General features: G+C 40.6%; 1 protein-coding gene across 1 annotated transcript; it reads right to left on the bottom strand.

Moving 5' to 3' along the window:
• Nucleotides 1-12635: 12635 nt before the first annotated feature.
• Nucleotides 12636-16811, bottom strand: gng13b (guanine nucleotide binding protein (G protein), gamma 13b). The gene is made up of 2 exons (XM_072443592.1): nucleotides 16673-16811; nucleotides 12636-15540 (listed from the first exon to the last, which is right to left on the bottom strand). Exons 1-2 carry the CDS (start codon nucleotides 16768-16770, stop codon nucleotides 15435-15437), a joined length of 204 nt encoding a protein of 67 aa, XP_072299693.1. The 5' UTR covers nucleotides 16771-16811; the 3' UTR covers nucleotides 12636-15434.
• Between the last annotated feature and the right edge of the window lie 532 nt (nucleotides 16812-17343).

Below are 17343 nucleotides of genomic sequence, written 5' to 3'. Positions count from 1 at the left end.
CTCGTGCGAGACGTGAGGACGGCGCGCGCGCGTGAGGTTTGGGTTTGATTTCACATCATGATTACATTTCACATCATGATTACATTTCACATCATGATTACAGTCATGCAGTGGATAATGGGGAGACATTAAATATGGTTACAGTTTTTGGATACAAACATCATGCTTGAGAATTACATTGTTAACTAAAACTACACATAGTCGTCGAGTTTTTACCATACGCTTTATTTGAGGATTCATGACAGTAAAACATTTGCTTTGTATTTGCCTGAAAGCTTTTTTTCCCATAAATACACAGATTGTGTTCGTCCCTTTCATAAGCAGTTTAATGATGCCACCAGCAGAGGGAAGAGTTTCACCACAAATCTCATGGTCACGTGGGCTGTTTGCGCTTTCAGCAGGAATTTCAGTCACGACTCACTTGCACTTTGACCCTGTGATGACTCTTTTCCCCTTAAAGCTGGAGGGTCCACCATTTATCTCCATGGAGATGTTATTGATGCAGGTGAAGTTAGGCTACTGGTATGATCTGTGGAGAGGCGGCCGCACTTTCAGTCACAGTACGAATGCAGTTTTTTCAGGTTTTATCCATATATTTTTGACAATTGAACACCTCTAATTGAATAAATGAAACAGATATAATGGATGCCATGCAGGCCGGGCCCAGTGTTATGTAACATGTCTCAAATGAGGGTGCAAACATTTTTAAATGAAGTAGGATGAAATGCATCTCTGTAGACCCTGGCCTGATGCCATACATTCCAGGCAAAGTAATAACATCTCCATGGAGACAAGCAGGTGGTGTATCGTCCGCCCAAAATGTACATAGTGCACCTACAACTTCTGATTCTTTCAGGATTTATGGGGAAAGCATCTGTGAACCAGATTTCTTCTGGTTAGAATGAATAGTTGTTTTGATTTACCAATCACAATCATTCTATTTACCAGACCCCATCTCCTCAATAGACTTCCACAATATAATATAAAAGATAATAAAATGTGTTTTACAGTTTATTTCACGATGCTACCACATTTCTTTTATCATATCAAATTCATCAAATAATTGTGGCCAAACATTCATGACAGGCCATAGTTTTAGGTGGTATTTTCAGCCCCCTGGAGTAGTAAAGGTTGAAAAGAGGCATTCTTTTGTGTGTTAATGGCCTAAATGTGTGTTCATCTGGCTTGATTCTTCGGGACAGAACTATTAAAGATTAACAACAGAGCAGCATATTTTGGAGCGCTGCATGCATGCTGGAGTGTGTGGATCTACAAAGGCCTTTTGTGTCAATAAGTACAGTGCCCAAACACAAGACCAAATGAAATCAGTTATATGCATAGTATCAAAACCACCAGGAGTGTTGGCAGCTCATCATTCAGTTCGATGCTTGATACAAGACCTAAAGTGCAATCATGATGTAATAGTTGGCCTAATATTTGTATTAATTCAAACCAAACACTTTGTAAGCATGAAGTTTGATTCAATGAAAAACATACAGTGGCTGACTCTAGACTTTAGATGGCAGAGGCAATGTGTTTGATATAATTTGTTAGATTATCCATAGAAGAAGAAAAAAACCTGCATCTTGGATGAAAGCTTGTGGGTGTTGTGTCTATTTTTAATTCTTGCTTGTGAGCAGCCTCCAGTTGTTAAAAAAGAACAGCTCAACTTTCTCCCAAGTAACGCAAACGGTTGTGCTGCCAACACATGCCATATGGACAGCACTAAAACCAACTAGCATAAAAGATAAACTATAAATGACAACAGACGATCTTGATTGCTCTGTGATTCCTCTTTCCCAGGAACACTCTGCACAAACATCCTCTCTGTGTCAGATAGCATCCGTATATTGTTATCAATCGTGTGATCATTTTGGCAATATAAGCAAGATACTCATGTATACATGTACTTAAAACATGCAGTAATGTAAAGTGTAAGAGTTTGTTAAAAGCTATGTAACAGAGCACACCTCATCCCCTTTAAAATGTTCTAGAAATGATCAAGTTACGCATTTGTGAATGTATCTTTATTATAATGTATCCTTTAGTTATTCCATGGCAAAGTGATCAATAAGAAAACCTGGCTCTTGCCCCCATCTGGATGTATGACATCATCACAATCTAGAATATGCAGAAATGTATCAAATGTACACGCAACTGAATCATGGCGCAGAGGAGCGCGCTCTCTCTTTCTTTCTCTCTCTCTCTCCTTGTTTTTGTTTCTTTTTCACGTTATAGCGTAAAACACATACATTGAAGACGTACAACTACAGTAGGTGGCAGTAAATGCACATTTTCAGTTTGCTGCCAACCGCCATTAAAAGTAACACAACTGGCACATTTTTCAGTGCATTGTCAAGCAATTACTGTCAAACAATGATTTAACAAATAAAGGTGTTATCAGGTATTGATATTTGCCAAATCATAACTTTAGTGTAATTGTAATAGATTTTGAAACAGTTTTACTCTATGTCGGTGTAATCCCTCATTCGTCCAGGCGTGTTCCATAGTAGAAAAAAAGCTTCAGTTGTAGTCATCTGGACTCAGTTAGAAAAAAAAGATGTTTCGACTCTCATCCAAGAGTCATTGTCAATAAAAGAATTTAGATCGAGAACTCCGATATTAATACTGTTCTGTGGTAAGACCCGCCCATTGGGCGGAGCCTTCCTGAAGTAGAAAGAGTTGTTAGTTTCAACAGAAACTCCCCCCTTGTATCTACCGAGCCTATTCAGAATTTTAATTGCCTATTAGAATCCTCTTTGTCTTTGTGAGACCCTGGCTCAACCACCCTGAGTACCTGATTAGCATCTAAATGTCCTGGTCCTGGTCCTCTACCTTTCCAGGGGTTCAGTATGCCATTATAGATACCAGGAAGATTGAATCTTAGCCCTCCATTCCTGTTTAAAGAAGGTCTTTCTTTTTTAACGAAAATAGCTTCCTTGACTCCTCTTTCAAACCATCTTGTCTCCTGCTTAAAACCTTCACCTCACCGTCTTCAAACGAGTGATTAGAGGCTTCAAGATGGAGATGCACGGCTACTAGCACCCTATGCACTAGGATTTCTTCTGTGCTGATAAAGCCTCTTGTGTAGAGGCTGTTTAGTCTCACCTATGTAACGTTCTTTACAGCTTTCTTCACTGCATTGGATCGAATAAACTACATTGCTCTGTTTTTGAGTCGGCAATTTGTCCTTAGGATGAACCAGTTTTTGTCTTAAAGTGTTTCCTGGTTTAAAATAAACAGGGACTTCGTGTTGTCTGAAAATTCTCTGCAGTTTTTCCGACAGGCCAGACACATACGGGATAGAAACACCCTTCCTTCTCTGTTCAGTTTCCCTTTTGAGAGTCGAAACGTCTATTTTTTCTAACTGAGTCCAGATGACTACAACTGAAGCTTTTTCTACTATGTTTTACTCTATGGTTGCTAGGTAACAGTTGTGGAATTCCGGTACCTCTATCTGTGTCACATCTGCTGCTCATGTCTAACTAGGAAGTAGTATTAGAAACTTTCACCATATTTGTCAAACTGGGGGGAAACGCCGATGTTTTAATATAATAATGTTCACTCAGTTTTAGGGAAATTTGTCTTATGCACTTTAAGAATATAAAAACAACTTTGGACCACCCAGATCTATGTATTTTGTTTTTTGCATAAGTCATACGGGCCTAAGCGTCGCAGTGGTTGAAGGCGTTGCACATGTGGCTGTTACCACTTTGGCGCTGTGGGTTCGTGTCCCGGTCACAACTGTCCTGTCCAATAAAACCTTCAGCTCAGAAAATATGTATTTATTTTTTAAAGACAATGAAAAGAAAAGAAAAAAATAATTACGGAACTCCCCATTTTGAGTGTGAAATGAATTAGATGCAATTAAAATGACCTCTTAAATAAATGTAACTTAAAAGTGAAGTGCAGTTCCTGGCCAACCTGTGTTCACATCTGGATACATTTAATGAAATAGTCTTTCTTAGCAGCTAAAGATAAATCGGTGATAACTTGGAGGTGTCTGCAGATCACGCTTTTGTCTGTCGACCTCTGAGCAGCTGTGGACTGCAGAAAGATCCACCACGCACCCAATATCATGTAGTGAATGAATATTGTGTGGAAATTGTAAAGCAACTTCGATCATCTATATAGGCAGATCTATTTATACAGATACTCATTCTATTGTATGTGACTGCCAACATCTGCCTCACAACACATGCTCTACATTGGCTCCTCTAAGCCCTTGTATGCCTACTGAGATCTAAGAAGATCTACCGAGATCTAAGAAGATGTTTTAGGTGAACACTGACACCTATTGTCAGTGACTGAGATGCGTTCCAAAGTAATGGGACATCATTTGCAGAAGTAGGAACATTTTAACCGCATGAATGTAAAGTTGTATCTCCTGAGGTGTCTTTCTCAGCCAGCAGATGAGATAAGCAGTGCGTGGCATCATCAGCAGTCCGCAGCTGAAGGTGACACAGTCACCATGGTGACATGGGCCGGTACAACTCTTGCAGTGACAGCTCTGAGATCCTGCTGGGTAAACATGAAGTCTGCAGAGAGCAGCCCGAGCGGTAATGACGCCTCAAAGGAGAAAGATGCTCCTGCCTCAGTGTGTGAGTGACTCCTCCCACTTCATTTGTTAAAATGTGTGACTTTTTGAAAGACGACATCGAGGCAGTTTGAGCGAGCGAAAGAGAATGCAAAAGATATCTAATGTGTTTAAGAATGATAAAAAAAAAAAATTAGCACTGTTGCCTTAGCAATTAACAATTTGCATAAAGTCCTCTAAAAGTTACAGGAAAATTAATCAAAATCAGGATCGTGTCAACAAACCTCATTGAATTGTCAGAATTTGCCTAATAATTAACTTTAATGTTTATTTAATCATTTCAAACTGCTAAGTACTTAAATTGCTGTTAAATTATTCATATAAAATAGTGTGATAATTTCATTCCTTTATGGATTTTTCACTCGGAAGGCTTTATTAGACAGGACAGTTTGATGTGAAATGGGGGCGAGAGCAGAGAGGACATTCAGCAAGTTATCAAAGCCGGAAGTTGGTCTCACAATGCTGAGGTTGTCTGCACAGAGCCTGGCATATGTGCCGCTGTAGTGTTGGGTTGTGCCACAGATCTTTTGTGTACTTTATATTGTTTTGGCTAAAGCATCTCTGTGTATTTGTACTGTACAAATCTACTACATTTGTTGCATTTGTCTTTCAAATGTAGAAAACATCTCATCTTACAAAAATGTAATTAAATGTCAAATAAATGATTATCTTAAATGTAAATGTAGTTCTTCACTGGTTGATTCAACAGAAGATGGTGCTGTTTTTCAGTCTAATGTGATATATTTTCCACTTCTCTTTTACTCATAAACAGCCTCGTTTATACACCTGTCAATCACACTCATCTGAACTTGTGGAGACATCTCTGTAAAGGAAAAGAAAAGTACGTAGTCCTGGAGACAAATGATGGAGACGATTGAGATGATTTGCAATGAACACATCTGCTATTTCACCGTAAATCTGGCTTCTCCATGAAAGCAAGAGATTTCAGCCGTTTTTTATCATTCGTGCTCCGCTCTGTACAGCGAGACTGAAGAAATAATATGTTATAATTTGAAATCCAGTGGCTCCATTGGTTACTTCTATATATATTCTGGCCCTTGACCCCTGCCTCTGCACAGCATCTACATCGTGCCGGATTCAGCCAAAAGTGGGCCACACAGTTCAACCTTGTCCCTGTTCCTCCCTGACGTCTCCACTGTACACAGAGCTGGCTCACACGGACATGGCGTGTGTTCACATTCTTATCCAAACTCCAAAGGGGAGGAACATGTCTTATCTTAACAGAGGAGGATTTATGTGGAGATATGTTTTTATTTTCAAATCATTGAAAAGGATTCAAGAGTAGTCACCTGGACACTGTTTGGAAAATCAAGACATTTGGCCAAATAAGGGATGACACCGACTTTTTCCTGTTAAAATGTTGACATTATACAAAAAATTGCTATCTTGTTGAATTTACAGCAACAAATACAAATATAACTACTATGACTCTTTATTGATATATTAAAATCATGTAAAATGTTATCAAAACATCAAAGAAAGTGAATCGGTGATGAGAGACGCACAGCCTGATCCAGCTTTACTCTGGGCCTCAGTTTAGTCTTTAGGCTTAAAGCTGAGGTCAGTTCACTTTTATTGTAACAGTAATGCAGGGGCCCCTGCAGGATCTTTGACAGGTTTGGTCAGGACTTACTATTGTGCATGTTTTGGGTTGATGGAAGGAAAGTCACCCACACGGCCCTTAGGGGCCAACATAGGGGGCCGGTCTGGCCTGGGCATCGAACCAGCATCGCGATTCTTAAATGTCACGATACGCATCGTACACGAGTCTCGATCTGTCTTGATGCGCGCGCAACATCGGCCCGTTTTGGGCGCGTTTTGATGAACCAGCTTTAAAAGTGAATGAGAATATAATGGATCCATGGAACAGCCACTGTCCGCTCAACACGCGCTTAGAGAGGGCCAGTGCCGCGCGCATAGACAATATTCACAGAAAGCATGTGTTTTTTGTTGTATCTGTGCATTTATCATCAGCACAACACACTCCTGGAGCAGTTATAGTTCGTTTGAAGGAGCTCTGGTGCAGAAAGACTAAATGTGCGCAAAGAAACACAGAGCCAGTGCCGCACATGGCCGTCCCGCGCCGGCGTGGCCGTCCTCTTCACGAGCACGTACAGCTGAGGCGTGCAGTGTGTTTGAGGCCTCAAACGCAGCTCGTTTGAGTGAGTGTGGATGCTAATTATCTCCACAAACAAGCCCCGCGTGTGATGAGGTCTCTGTGCAGTTGTTAACTGCTGTTCAAGGATTTCTCTGCGTGGCCTCGTTTACGGAAATGAAACGTGCCCCCGGTGCGACCCGCATCTCCCCTGCTCCTTCCACGGACGGGAACCCAGGAGGGAAATGAAGGCTGATGTGTTAATTTATACATGTCAGAAAGAGAGCGAGAGAGAGAGGGCACAGAGGCGTGACTGAAGTGGACCAGGCTCGGGTTCCCTTATAAGGACTGGAGCAGGAAAGTGCAGGAAAAACAGATTTAGAGCATGTTATGTTTAATAAAGCACATCACTTGTCCATTTACAGCCAAGAGTGCTGGCTTAGAACTGATGTAGTCATTCATAAGTCTGTGTTGTTACAAAAACAACAAAAAAACACCATGCAGGAGTTTTATGTCCAGCTGTCCAGATGTAAAACATTGCCATAGATCAGGGGTGTCAAATTCATTTGGGCCGCGGGCCGAATTTTGACGTTCAGGCTGGGTCGCGGGCCGAACATAACGTGAAACATAAAACTATTAAAAATATAAGAAATAACTGCTCTATATAGCCTACGCTGTTTTGAAGCAATTACTGGATCGATTAAAAAAAATTTACAAAACGTTTGTTATAAACTGCTCATAAACTGAAATGTATCTAGAAAAATTTCACCAATACTGTGCTTCATTATTGGTGATCTACAGTTCTACACAGAGATAAACATTTGACTTTATAACAAAATAAACTTCTCAAGATCTAAAAAAAAACTTTTAAATGTACTAACTAACATTTCCACGTCTGTGTAGTTCTCTGTACACCTGAACTGACACACCACTAAACTTCTGCTCAAAAGTGCTTAAAGCACTTCTCCCTCGACAGCTCACACAGCAGTGCAGCAGAGTCCCGTGGGGGAGGGGCGGCCACCGGCGGCATTGTGGGACTCATAATTTTAGAAACAACCTTTTTAAAAAAAATATTAATTTGAAATGTTCGGCGGGCCGGATTAAAACGTCTGGCCGGCCGGATTTGGCCCGCGGGCCTTGTATTTGACACATGTGCCATAGATGAATAAATGTATGCTATTTCAACTAAGTAAGAGCATAGGAAGAGAAACATGAAGTCATTAGGCACAGATTGTGGTGATGACGAGTTTGGTGAGATGCTGCGATGTTGAAACAGCAAGATGAAGGAAGAGAGAGTGCATTTATATGCACATATAAGTGGCTTGAGAGGGGACGCAGCTCATGATTCTGACAGGTGACATAGGAACAAGGTGGAACTGTAAGATACTGGATTATGTTGTGAATATAGCACATTTAAAAAGAGTTAAGTGAACTGTGATCTGTTGCTTCAAGGGCGAGTTGATGCTCAGAGATTTGGAGAAATGCACAACTCTTCATCTTCCTTCATGAACCATCAAATAAATTAAATAATTGTAATAATTTCTTTTTGGTGCGACATCGTGAGCCACGCCTGTGATGACCTGTTTTGGTGAATCTCAGAGCCATTGTGACCATCTGCTGTAGCCTACTAACCTCCACACTCTTTGTGTTTGGGATGAACACTTTGCTCCTTTGTGGAGCTGGACATGTCCAATTACCTGACCTGCAATCATCTGTCCAAACCTTTTGATCCTTTGACTGTGACAGAAATATAATGTGCCGTGCAAAGAAAATCAAGCAGAAAAGTTGAATGCAAATGACAAATGACTCAGTTAGACATCAATTCTGATACATAGGAATGTAACAATAACCACAAAATTGTGTTTTCAAAAGTGTCACAATAATAGCATGGGCAGTCAAAATATGTGGAATTATTATAATATTGCAAAAGTATTCATATTGCAACAACATCAAGGTCCTTCATCCAACAGACATTTACTGTATTTGATTTAAAAAATATTTTGCATTGTTTTAGTTTTGTCTCTGTTAAGTTTATATTTTTATGTAATTTGACTAATAAATGAAGGCATGTTTGAAAATAGCATATCTTCAATTTTGTTTGCTTCTTCAAAATATTGCGATGAAAAGTGTACCGTGAGATGAATATCGTGGTTAATATCGTAAGATTTGGATATAGTTACGTCCCGGAGACAAAAGCAGGAAATCTACCACATAAAGTGTTATTATATTCAGAATATATTTCTTGTGTTTTCTTGCATCATGTTCTTGTACACCAGCTCCTCTGCCCCCCGTCCTGCAGTGACCTCACCTCTGGTGTGGTGCATGATGGGTCAGTATTGATCTGGGCTGTGAGCTGGGTAATCCTGCTGGTGATGGATTGTGCACATTGCAGATATTGACGGATTTTAGTTACACTCTTGCACATTTCCACATGTAACAGCGGCAGTTGTTCTATTCAAAAATGTAAACAGACAACCCCTTTTATGAATAGAATAGAATTGAATAGAATAAAGTTATTGTCTGTTATACCCAATGATGGCAGACATTTACAAAGATGTTTTTGGCTTGCTCAGTCACATACGTCACAAGCACACAGACACACATTTCAATACATTAGCATAATAATGTATGTTAGAATTCTTCTAGCAAAGCTTCATCCCAGCGTTGCACTTGACACTTGCACTGAATTATTCTATGACATTGTAGTAATCTTATGTTATATATCACAATGTAAATGATTCAATCTTGACTTTGGAGAGGAGTTAACCAGAGATAGTTGTAGTTTTTACAGAGTCTGGATTCACTTTTGCTTCAGTAATCAATGTGGACATGAGCGACCCATAATGCACCAGTGAAACCAGCCGTGCGGACCGGCATTTCTCTCTGGTGCATGACCTTTTTGAACTTCTTGTTCCAGTGTTTCCACTTTTACATACAAGCCTAATTGTATTCTTGTATTAGATAGAAAAAACGTACTTACTCTGTGTATTCACGATAAATTGTGCCTATTATTTTCTTTTTGTTTAGCCTTAATTTGTGTTTAAATGAGTTTTCTTACCTCACCAAAGCTGTTATGAGTTATTTCCCCCATTACCCAAAAGGAAAGAACATATCTATGCTATAGTTTATACTCATTGCATAAGTTATTACACATCTTTAACATAATATGCATAACATCATGTAGCCTACATATTGTGTTAAACCTGAAAAGTGCATTCATAAATCTGCTGTTGCTCCTGAATGCTGGATTATGGTAAGATTATGGCCATGTGGCGACTGCAGTGGCACAAAGAGCAGTCGGCCTCGCTCTGAGCGGAGATGCATCCACAGATTACCACCAGCAGAGAAAGCCTTAGCGATTAGCCTAGCTTCTTTTAGTATTCAAACTGTGAACGCTGGGGTTATTGTCCCGCTGCTAATCCTAATCCGGGCACAAACTAGGAAATGTCAGACTTTCTCGTGGCTTTTGGTTAGAGATTTTATTTAGATCATTTGAGTATTGGTCAACAACAAGATAGGAATAACTCAACTTTTTGATTGAAATGGGCCTATGTTTGTAACACAGGCCACCAAAATGATCAGCTCAGTGCTCACCGGGTGTTGTGGGTTTGATTTACAGCCTTGACCATTATCTGAATGTCTCAACCCTCTCTCTCTCCCCATTTTCTTTCATTTTTGGCCCGTAGGCTTTATTAGACAGGGCAGTCTGGTAAAATAGGGATGAGAGTATCGAGGACATAGAGCAAATTTTCAGAACCGGTAATCAGACTCACAGCATTGCAGTTTAATTTAAGATTAGTCCTACTCTATATTTATGACGATTGACAATAACAAAATACAAATGCATAGTGGTAATAAAATCTGGCTGCAGACTTTCAATTATTATTATTATTACAGTGTATTTATATCCATCCAAGTACTGACCAGGCCCTATTCTGCTTACCGTCCGAGATCGGGCATTGGCGAGCAGTTATTTAAATTGTTTTCCACTGCCCAAAATCACAACAGCACTTTCCTCAGAGGATTTTCCAACATTTTTACCAGCACAAAGTTAGAAAATCCCACAGTAAAACAGCCATTGGTCAATAATAGAGAAGCAGATTAACCAACGTTCCCAGAATTTAAGCAAATGGAGAACTGTCCCAGAGCGTCCCCCGTCCTTAGACCCTCCTTCTCGGCGAGGAAAACTACAGTAGAAACCCCGAGGGGAAGCACCGTGAAGGAGATCCTACTTCCACGGACCGACAGGCGGCAGATGGTCCAGGACTGATGCACTTCCTTTTGCAGATAGAGACTACAGAGCCAGAAAAGGGCAAGACAGAGGCTCGTCTAGTACAGGAGAGGACTGTCATAAGTCTTCATTTTCTGAAAAGCTTTCACATTTTGCAGACATCAAACGGAGCAGTAGTGAAGGATCGCTCTGGTGCGGCTCCATCTGGACTGTTTTGGTGACAGAAACTTAGTGCAGTAAATGATGCATCACTGACCCTCGACCCCTGCGCTCTGAGTGGTCCGGTAAGACTTTTCTGGGGAAATACCACACCAACTTTCTCTGTTTGTAAGATATGGAGAAAGTCATTTGATTAGAGGTTGATTTTTTTGAACAACAGTATCATTTATGGATCATCTTTTTCACTGCAGTGGTTTAATTGTTCATCCCGGCGCACACTAACAAAGCGTACGTCTTGAACCTTACAGGCATGAATGTTTCCCTATATTTCCAGAGTGCACAGGGTGGATGAAGTGTAATCTGAGCATGAGGGTGGGGGCAGAGGGCCATTAGGCAGTGCATTAGCCCCGCAGCAGAGCAGACGGACGGCTGGAGGAGGTCCGCGCACGATGGTCTGAAGAGGATTTCGGGGGGAAAAGGACAACGGGGCTGAGGATTTACAGGAAGAGTGAGTGGGATTGAGTGCTTTAGCAAGAGCGCACGTGACGGAGGGGCTGACCCACAAACAGCTCACGAACACGTCCAGGGGAAAGTTAGCTTTGTGATCTGAATATCGTTGTTAATAAAAGACATAATGCATTGGTCGTGTGCGGCGGTAAATGTGCAGACTTCAGACATGTGGATGAATGTGTAGGTTAAAACGACACCTTTTTCTCAATGCCATTGTTTGAAAATACTCTATATTTATTAATGGGGGTCATGGAATACTCCAGTTTTATTGGATTGTAACTATCAGCTCAGACTCCAGCACAAGCGGAACTGACGTGGTTCTATGAGCCGTGATGATACGACACACATGAGATTTGGTTACAACCACTTATCATTTCATGTCCTTTTATGTCAATGATGGCTTTATTACCGCAAATCTCCTCATGACTATTGACTTCACAGAACGTACTTGCTTCATCACTATCAGTGTAAGTTTCATGCTAACGTGCAAAAGGGCCGGTTCCATCTGGGCTGAGATTAGAGTCTTTAGCTGGTAAGAAACTGCCTGTACGTCAGTGACTGCCTGCAGAGTAAATGCTGAGAGGACTATATCTCCACTAATTTATTATTCATGAGAGCTAGAGCTGTGGGGATGATGGAGAAGAACACAGTGTTTCGACTTTTCTTGTTTTTGCCAGCTCTGTCGTTGTATTATTGTGCTGCTGTATCGCTGTTTTTTAAAAGTTCTCACGGCGTGGTTTATGCATACATTGACTTAACAGATAGTTTGTGTCCTTTTTAATGTTCACTGGCTTTGTTTAAGTTTATACCCAATATTATTGTGCTATTTTGAGTGGCAAAAGCACACAGTAAACCTAAAGTCTCATTGGCGCCTCGAGGATAGAAAGACCTCACAAATACCACCCAGTCTGCTTTTAGTTTATTTATGTGCTTTTCCATATGCCATGTTTTGTTGTTGTTGTTGTTTTTACAATAATGCAATGCAAAATGAAAGATGCATGAAAGATATACACACACAAGACCAGTGTCCAAAAATCCTATTTAATAAATGTTTGTTGTAAAACATTCAATAAAAAATGCTTCTACTTTATTGCTCATTTTCTTCATTACACTAGGACTTGCTCTGATGCATAAGTTTTCCGAAGCACTCTCACAGGGAATATGCTGCTAGATAAATGTAATAATAGCTATAACATACATACAAACAGAAAACACAAAATTCAGATAATATCAAAACAAATCGATTACGTGAAACAGAAATAAATGGACTTGGACAGGTCCGCCACCTCAAATCAGACAAGGTCAAAAAAAAAAAAGAAACACATTTAGGAATAATGAAAGGTTTGGGCACAGATTCATCATTTCCAAGCCACAGAAAAAGTCCCAGATCATGTATTTATCATGAAGTGCTCTTGGAACGTCACATACAATCTAATCACAAAGCTGAAGTCAGCCGACCGACTCATTGTTGACTCTAGAGGCTAAACAAATAAAATACCACAGGTAAAAATGTGAAGTGCATTATAGTTGCAGAAGTGCAGTACTAAAGTGAAACCTAAAATACAGTGGGACTTTTAAAATGGCTTGGTTTCAAATCCAGTATTTTTAGTTGACTCTGTGATCTTATATTATGCAACGTTTTGTCTTCTGGGATATGCGTCACACCGAGTAAAATGCACATTATGAAACTGACTGGAGGTGAGGGCGGCTTCCCTGTCCCAAGTTTGGAGATTCCCACACATCCTACACAGCTCGTCTCATACACATGCTCAGTAGAGACACATTTTAAATCAAGCCCTAAAGCTGCCTGTGCAATGTGAAACAAGCCCAGTTTCCACCATCATTTTATTAGTTCATTTCAGAAGATGTACCTAAATGTTTGGGATTATCAGGAGTAGAGCTGCACAATCACTCATAAAACTATCATTATTGCAGTATGATGGACATACGAATCAGTAACGAAGCAAATTAGATACATTGCATTGATGTTTTTCAATGTGTACTTTTTGTATTTAATATGGACATTGCATTTACATTGGACGAACCATATGCAATGTTTTAAGTGTTGTAGCAGAATATGCTAATCTACAACACCTGTCCATTGGGCCAATTTAGAGATTTATGAATTAAAAAGCCAATTTTGTTGACTATTTTCCCAAAAAGTCAGAAATTAGCATTGATTAAATCTTAATTTGACTTATTTACCTGATTCATGTATGTTTGAGTACGCTATTTCAATCAAGATGCAATTTCTCACACAATTCCCATTTTCCCCCAGGCAACTATAACCGCCTACAGCTCTTTTCTTACTCCCTTTTCTGATTAAAACGTTGACGCGTATATATTTCGTGCCTAGGTATCCCTTCTCCATAGATCTCCATCTCCTAACCCTGGTGGACACTGGGCATGACGCAAATCTAACACCGGAGCCTACATAATATCCAAATAAAAACAATACACACACACACACAGTTACAAGGTCAGCCGTGATGCTCATGCCACTTACATTCTGTTTAAGGAAACCGTGTACAAGGCAGTAGACGTGAGTACTGTGCGGAGCGATGCGGGACAAAGGAGGGAAAACGAGAAGGCTGCACTCACAAACCAAAGATATCCTCAATAAATAAATAAATATTCAATAAGTTAAAGGGCTCCGTCTGTACATGAGAGAGAGCTGTGTACGTTTGTTGCGTTGGTTCAGCTTGTGTTTTTCATCCACTGAGATCGTAGCTAAGGGAAGGACCGGAAGGGGCACCCATGGGTACTCATCCCGACTCCAAACGCAAACAAAGAGCTGCTAGGACACTCTCCCGGAACTATGGGGTGACACAAGCCAAACAAGAGCTTGATCTCGCTAGTTGTAGTCGCCGTGGAGCAGTCGCTTTAGGCCATGCAAATAGTGGAGTCTGCGAACGTGAATGACGCGACTTTGATGTTATTCTTTTGTAATTCTTTCTCGTGTCCTTTCTTCCATGCTATTAACTTCATTCATACATTGATTGGTGAATTCATAATTGCTATAATATGATGCTTTATGATTCCAATAATGAATGCCCCGTGATCATAAGCAAAAGAGTCAAAGTATACTTGTCATGGCGCGTGAGGCATGTACATGTATTTTGAGGCAGTTAAAATGCGTAGATTCTTGATTTTGACATTTTGAGCGTTGTCACTTCATCGTGTATTGTTTTAGATAATAGTATAAACCTTTTTAAAGTTTAAACTTCGAGAAGCTTGTGTTGTATAAAGGAGGGTTTTGCTCGCCACACTGGAATGTTGAAAGCTGATAACGTTTTCCATTGTTGTGCCGGACCCGCTGCTAGTTTTGTATTTTCTTGTAGTAGCAAAAGATCCTCATGCTAACTGTAACGTTGCCACTGCACTGCACAACCAAATAATTCATTTTTAAAACTAGGACACTCAAAGCTGCGTAAATGCACACAATTGTCATAAACACTACTCCCAAAACTCACCCCAGCAGCGCATACGAATCTTATGCTCAAATGGAGAAGCGTCAAGTATCAAAACTGAGTCATGATATTGGCCCGAAACAGAATGAAACTTCACCAGAGTGTGCATAATTATCTCCATACATCATGATATAAGTGTGAGGATGTGTCGCCGTGGCAGCAGAGTAGTGCATGTATACATATCATGGAGTGTACAAGTGTTTGGAGGGTACGGACTATCAGCTGTCGTACATTCGAGGTGAGAGGTTATGTAGGTAATGTCCTGCAGCGGCCGGACGGGGTCGAGGGTCATCTGCAGGTGTGTGGGGTCAGCGAGGTTAGAGTTGAAAGGTCGCCGCGGGTGGCTGGGTCCTAGAGGATGACGCATTTGCCCTTCTCCACCCAGGGGTTGTTCTTCATGAGCTCCTGGTTGAGGAAAGGGTCCTCGGGGACGCCCTCCTCGATCCACTTCACCAGGCTATTTTAGGACAAACACAGACAGGAATGTTAGAGATTTGTGAAATTCCAGCCAAACGTTCAACCTCACTGCTTTCTTTTCCATACTAGGGAAGGAGTTAAAGGAAGATGGACCAGGTTACTTAAAGGCTTTAAAGTCGACCTCTAAAGAAGAAAAATGTAGAAACGTAAGATCACTCATTTTTTATTGCAGAGAGGCATTTTTCCTGTTTTCTTTGTAGCTGACGGTAGATATGGACGGCAAGAATTGATCCATGTGGACTCAAAGGACGTGTGTGCAACATGAATCAATCTAGAGGAGCGATCTGTGAGCATGGCTGTATGACAGATTGTATGGGACGGCCTGGAGGGGACCCGTGATCCAGATCCATGACCTCAGATCCACGCTTCAGGCTTCAGGCTGGATCAGGCGCGCTGCAATTGTCATTAAGATTGAAGAGGGGCTTGCTTTGTTTTGAATTGTTGCAAAAGTAGCAACAATGTAAAAGCTGCAATTATTTTAGACAATACAGTGTCCTCTACATTGAAAAAATAACTCTCTCCAATTATGTACAAAACCGGTTCACTCTACAAACATGTTATGAAATGCAGGGGATTGTTGTATTAGTTTAACAGATTCAGTTTTCTCTCAAGTTCTTCTGAATGTGTTTAAAATGTACACTGTCAACTCAATATTGGTTTGAACAAATCCACCTCTAATGGCAAAGGCAAATTGATAACAAAAATTGCAATAGTGCTGCCCGATGGCAGAGTGGTTAACACACGCCAGGCTCTGTGAGCAGCCACAGTGTCATGAGTTTGAATTCCGTGTTCTCCCGTCTCTCTCATCCCCATTTCACCTCTACCTTTTCTGTCTAACAAAGACTTCAGGCCAAAAAAATGTAAATTCCAATGTTGGCAGTGCTGAACGCCAAGTTATAAATCAATGGGTTGATTTGACTACAGTTAAATCGATAAAAGGATCAATGCCATTGCCATCATTATAAATGAGCACAAAGGTACATGTGCAGAATCTTTGGTGTAACCAATAGGAATGCAAAAGACATGTTCAAATACCTCTGACCTGAATTGTATTGACTGAATTGAAACAGGCTTTCTAACAGGTGTTAGCTTGTGTAAGCTACACAACTCACTCTGTGACCGTTTTGGAGGACTTCTCCCTCTTGAAGGCCAGTTGGTACTTGAGGCTCTCCACCTCCTTCTTCATCTGGGGCAGGTCCATTTCATCCATGTCTGTAGCTGAATGTAAACCTCGTCTACCTGGACACAAATGTCAAACACGTTATTATCTATATCAACCCAAACAACACTAGAAATGACAATGAATCAAGGATAAGATCGACTTTATTGCCATTTTTGGGAAATTTCTGCACATTTGAACTATTTTTCAAGGCCACTGGGGCAATCTATCAGAAACAGTGTGCAACCACATGGCATCGCCTGGGGGCCCTTCCCCAGATCAAAGACATGGAGCATTGGACTGTTGAGCATGTTACAGTTTGGAGAAATCAGTCTAATTATTAAAAACACATCCAAACATGAGGAAAACCCTGGGAATTGAACCTAGGACCTTCTGGCTGTGAGGTTAAAGTGCTTACTCTGTTGCTAACCTTATTGCAGATAAAAGGACAGCATGTACACAGTCCTGCTTTCCCTTTATCCACACATTCACCATCAAAATGTAATTGATTTATAATTGAGTTATTATGCCATTATTGTTAATTAGTACTATGAACATACAAGTGTCTTTGGTGCAGCATTCAGCACATGGCACATATGAAGGTAATTGCTTTGATTTAAGTGC

Source organism: Eucyclogobius newberryi, unplaced genomic scaffold (genome assembly GCF_026437365.1).
Source record: "Eucyclogobius newberryi isolate DKJ021-1_F unplaced genomic scaffold, fEucNew1.0.hap1 SCAF_13, whole genome shotgun sequence".
Taxonomy (NCBI): domain Eukaryota; kingdom Metazoa; phylum Chordata; class Actinopteri; order Gobiiformes; family Gobiidae; genus Eucyclogobius; species Eucyclogobius newberryi.
This window is presented reverse-complemented; position numbering and strand designations above follow the sequence as displayed.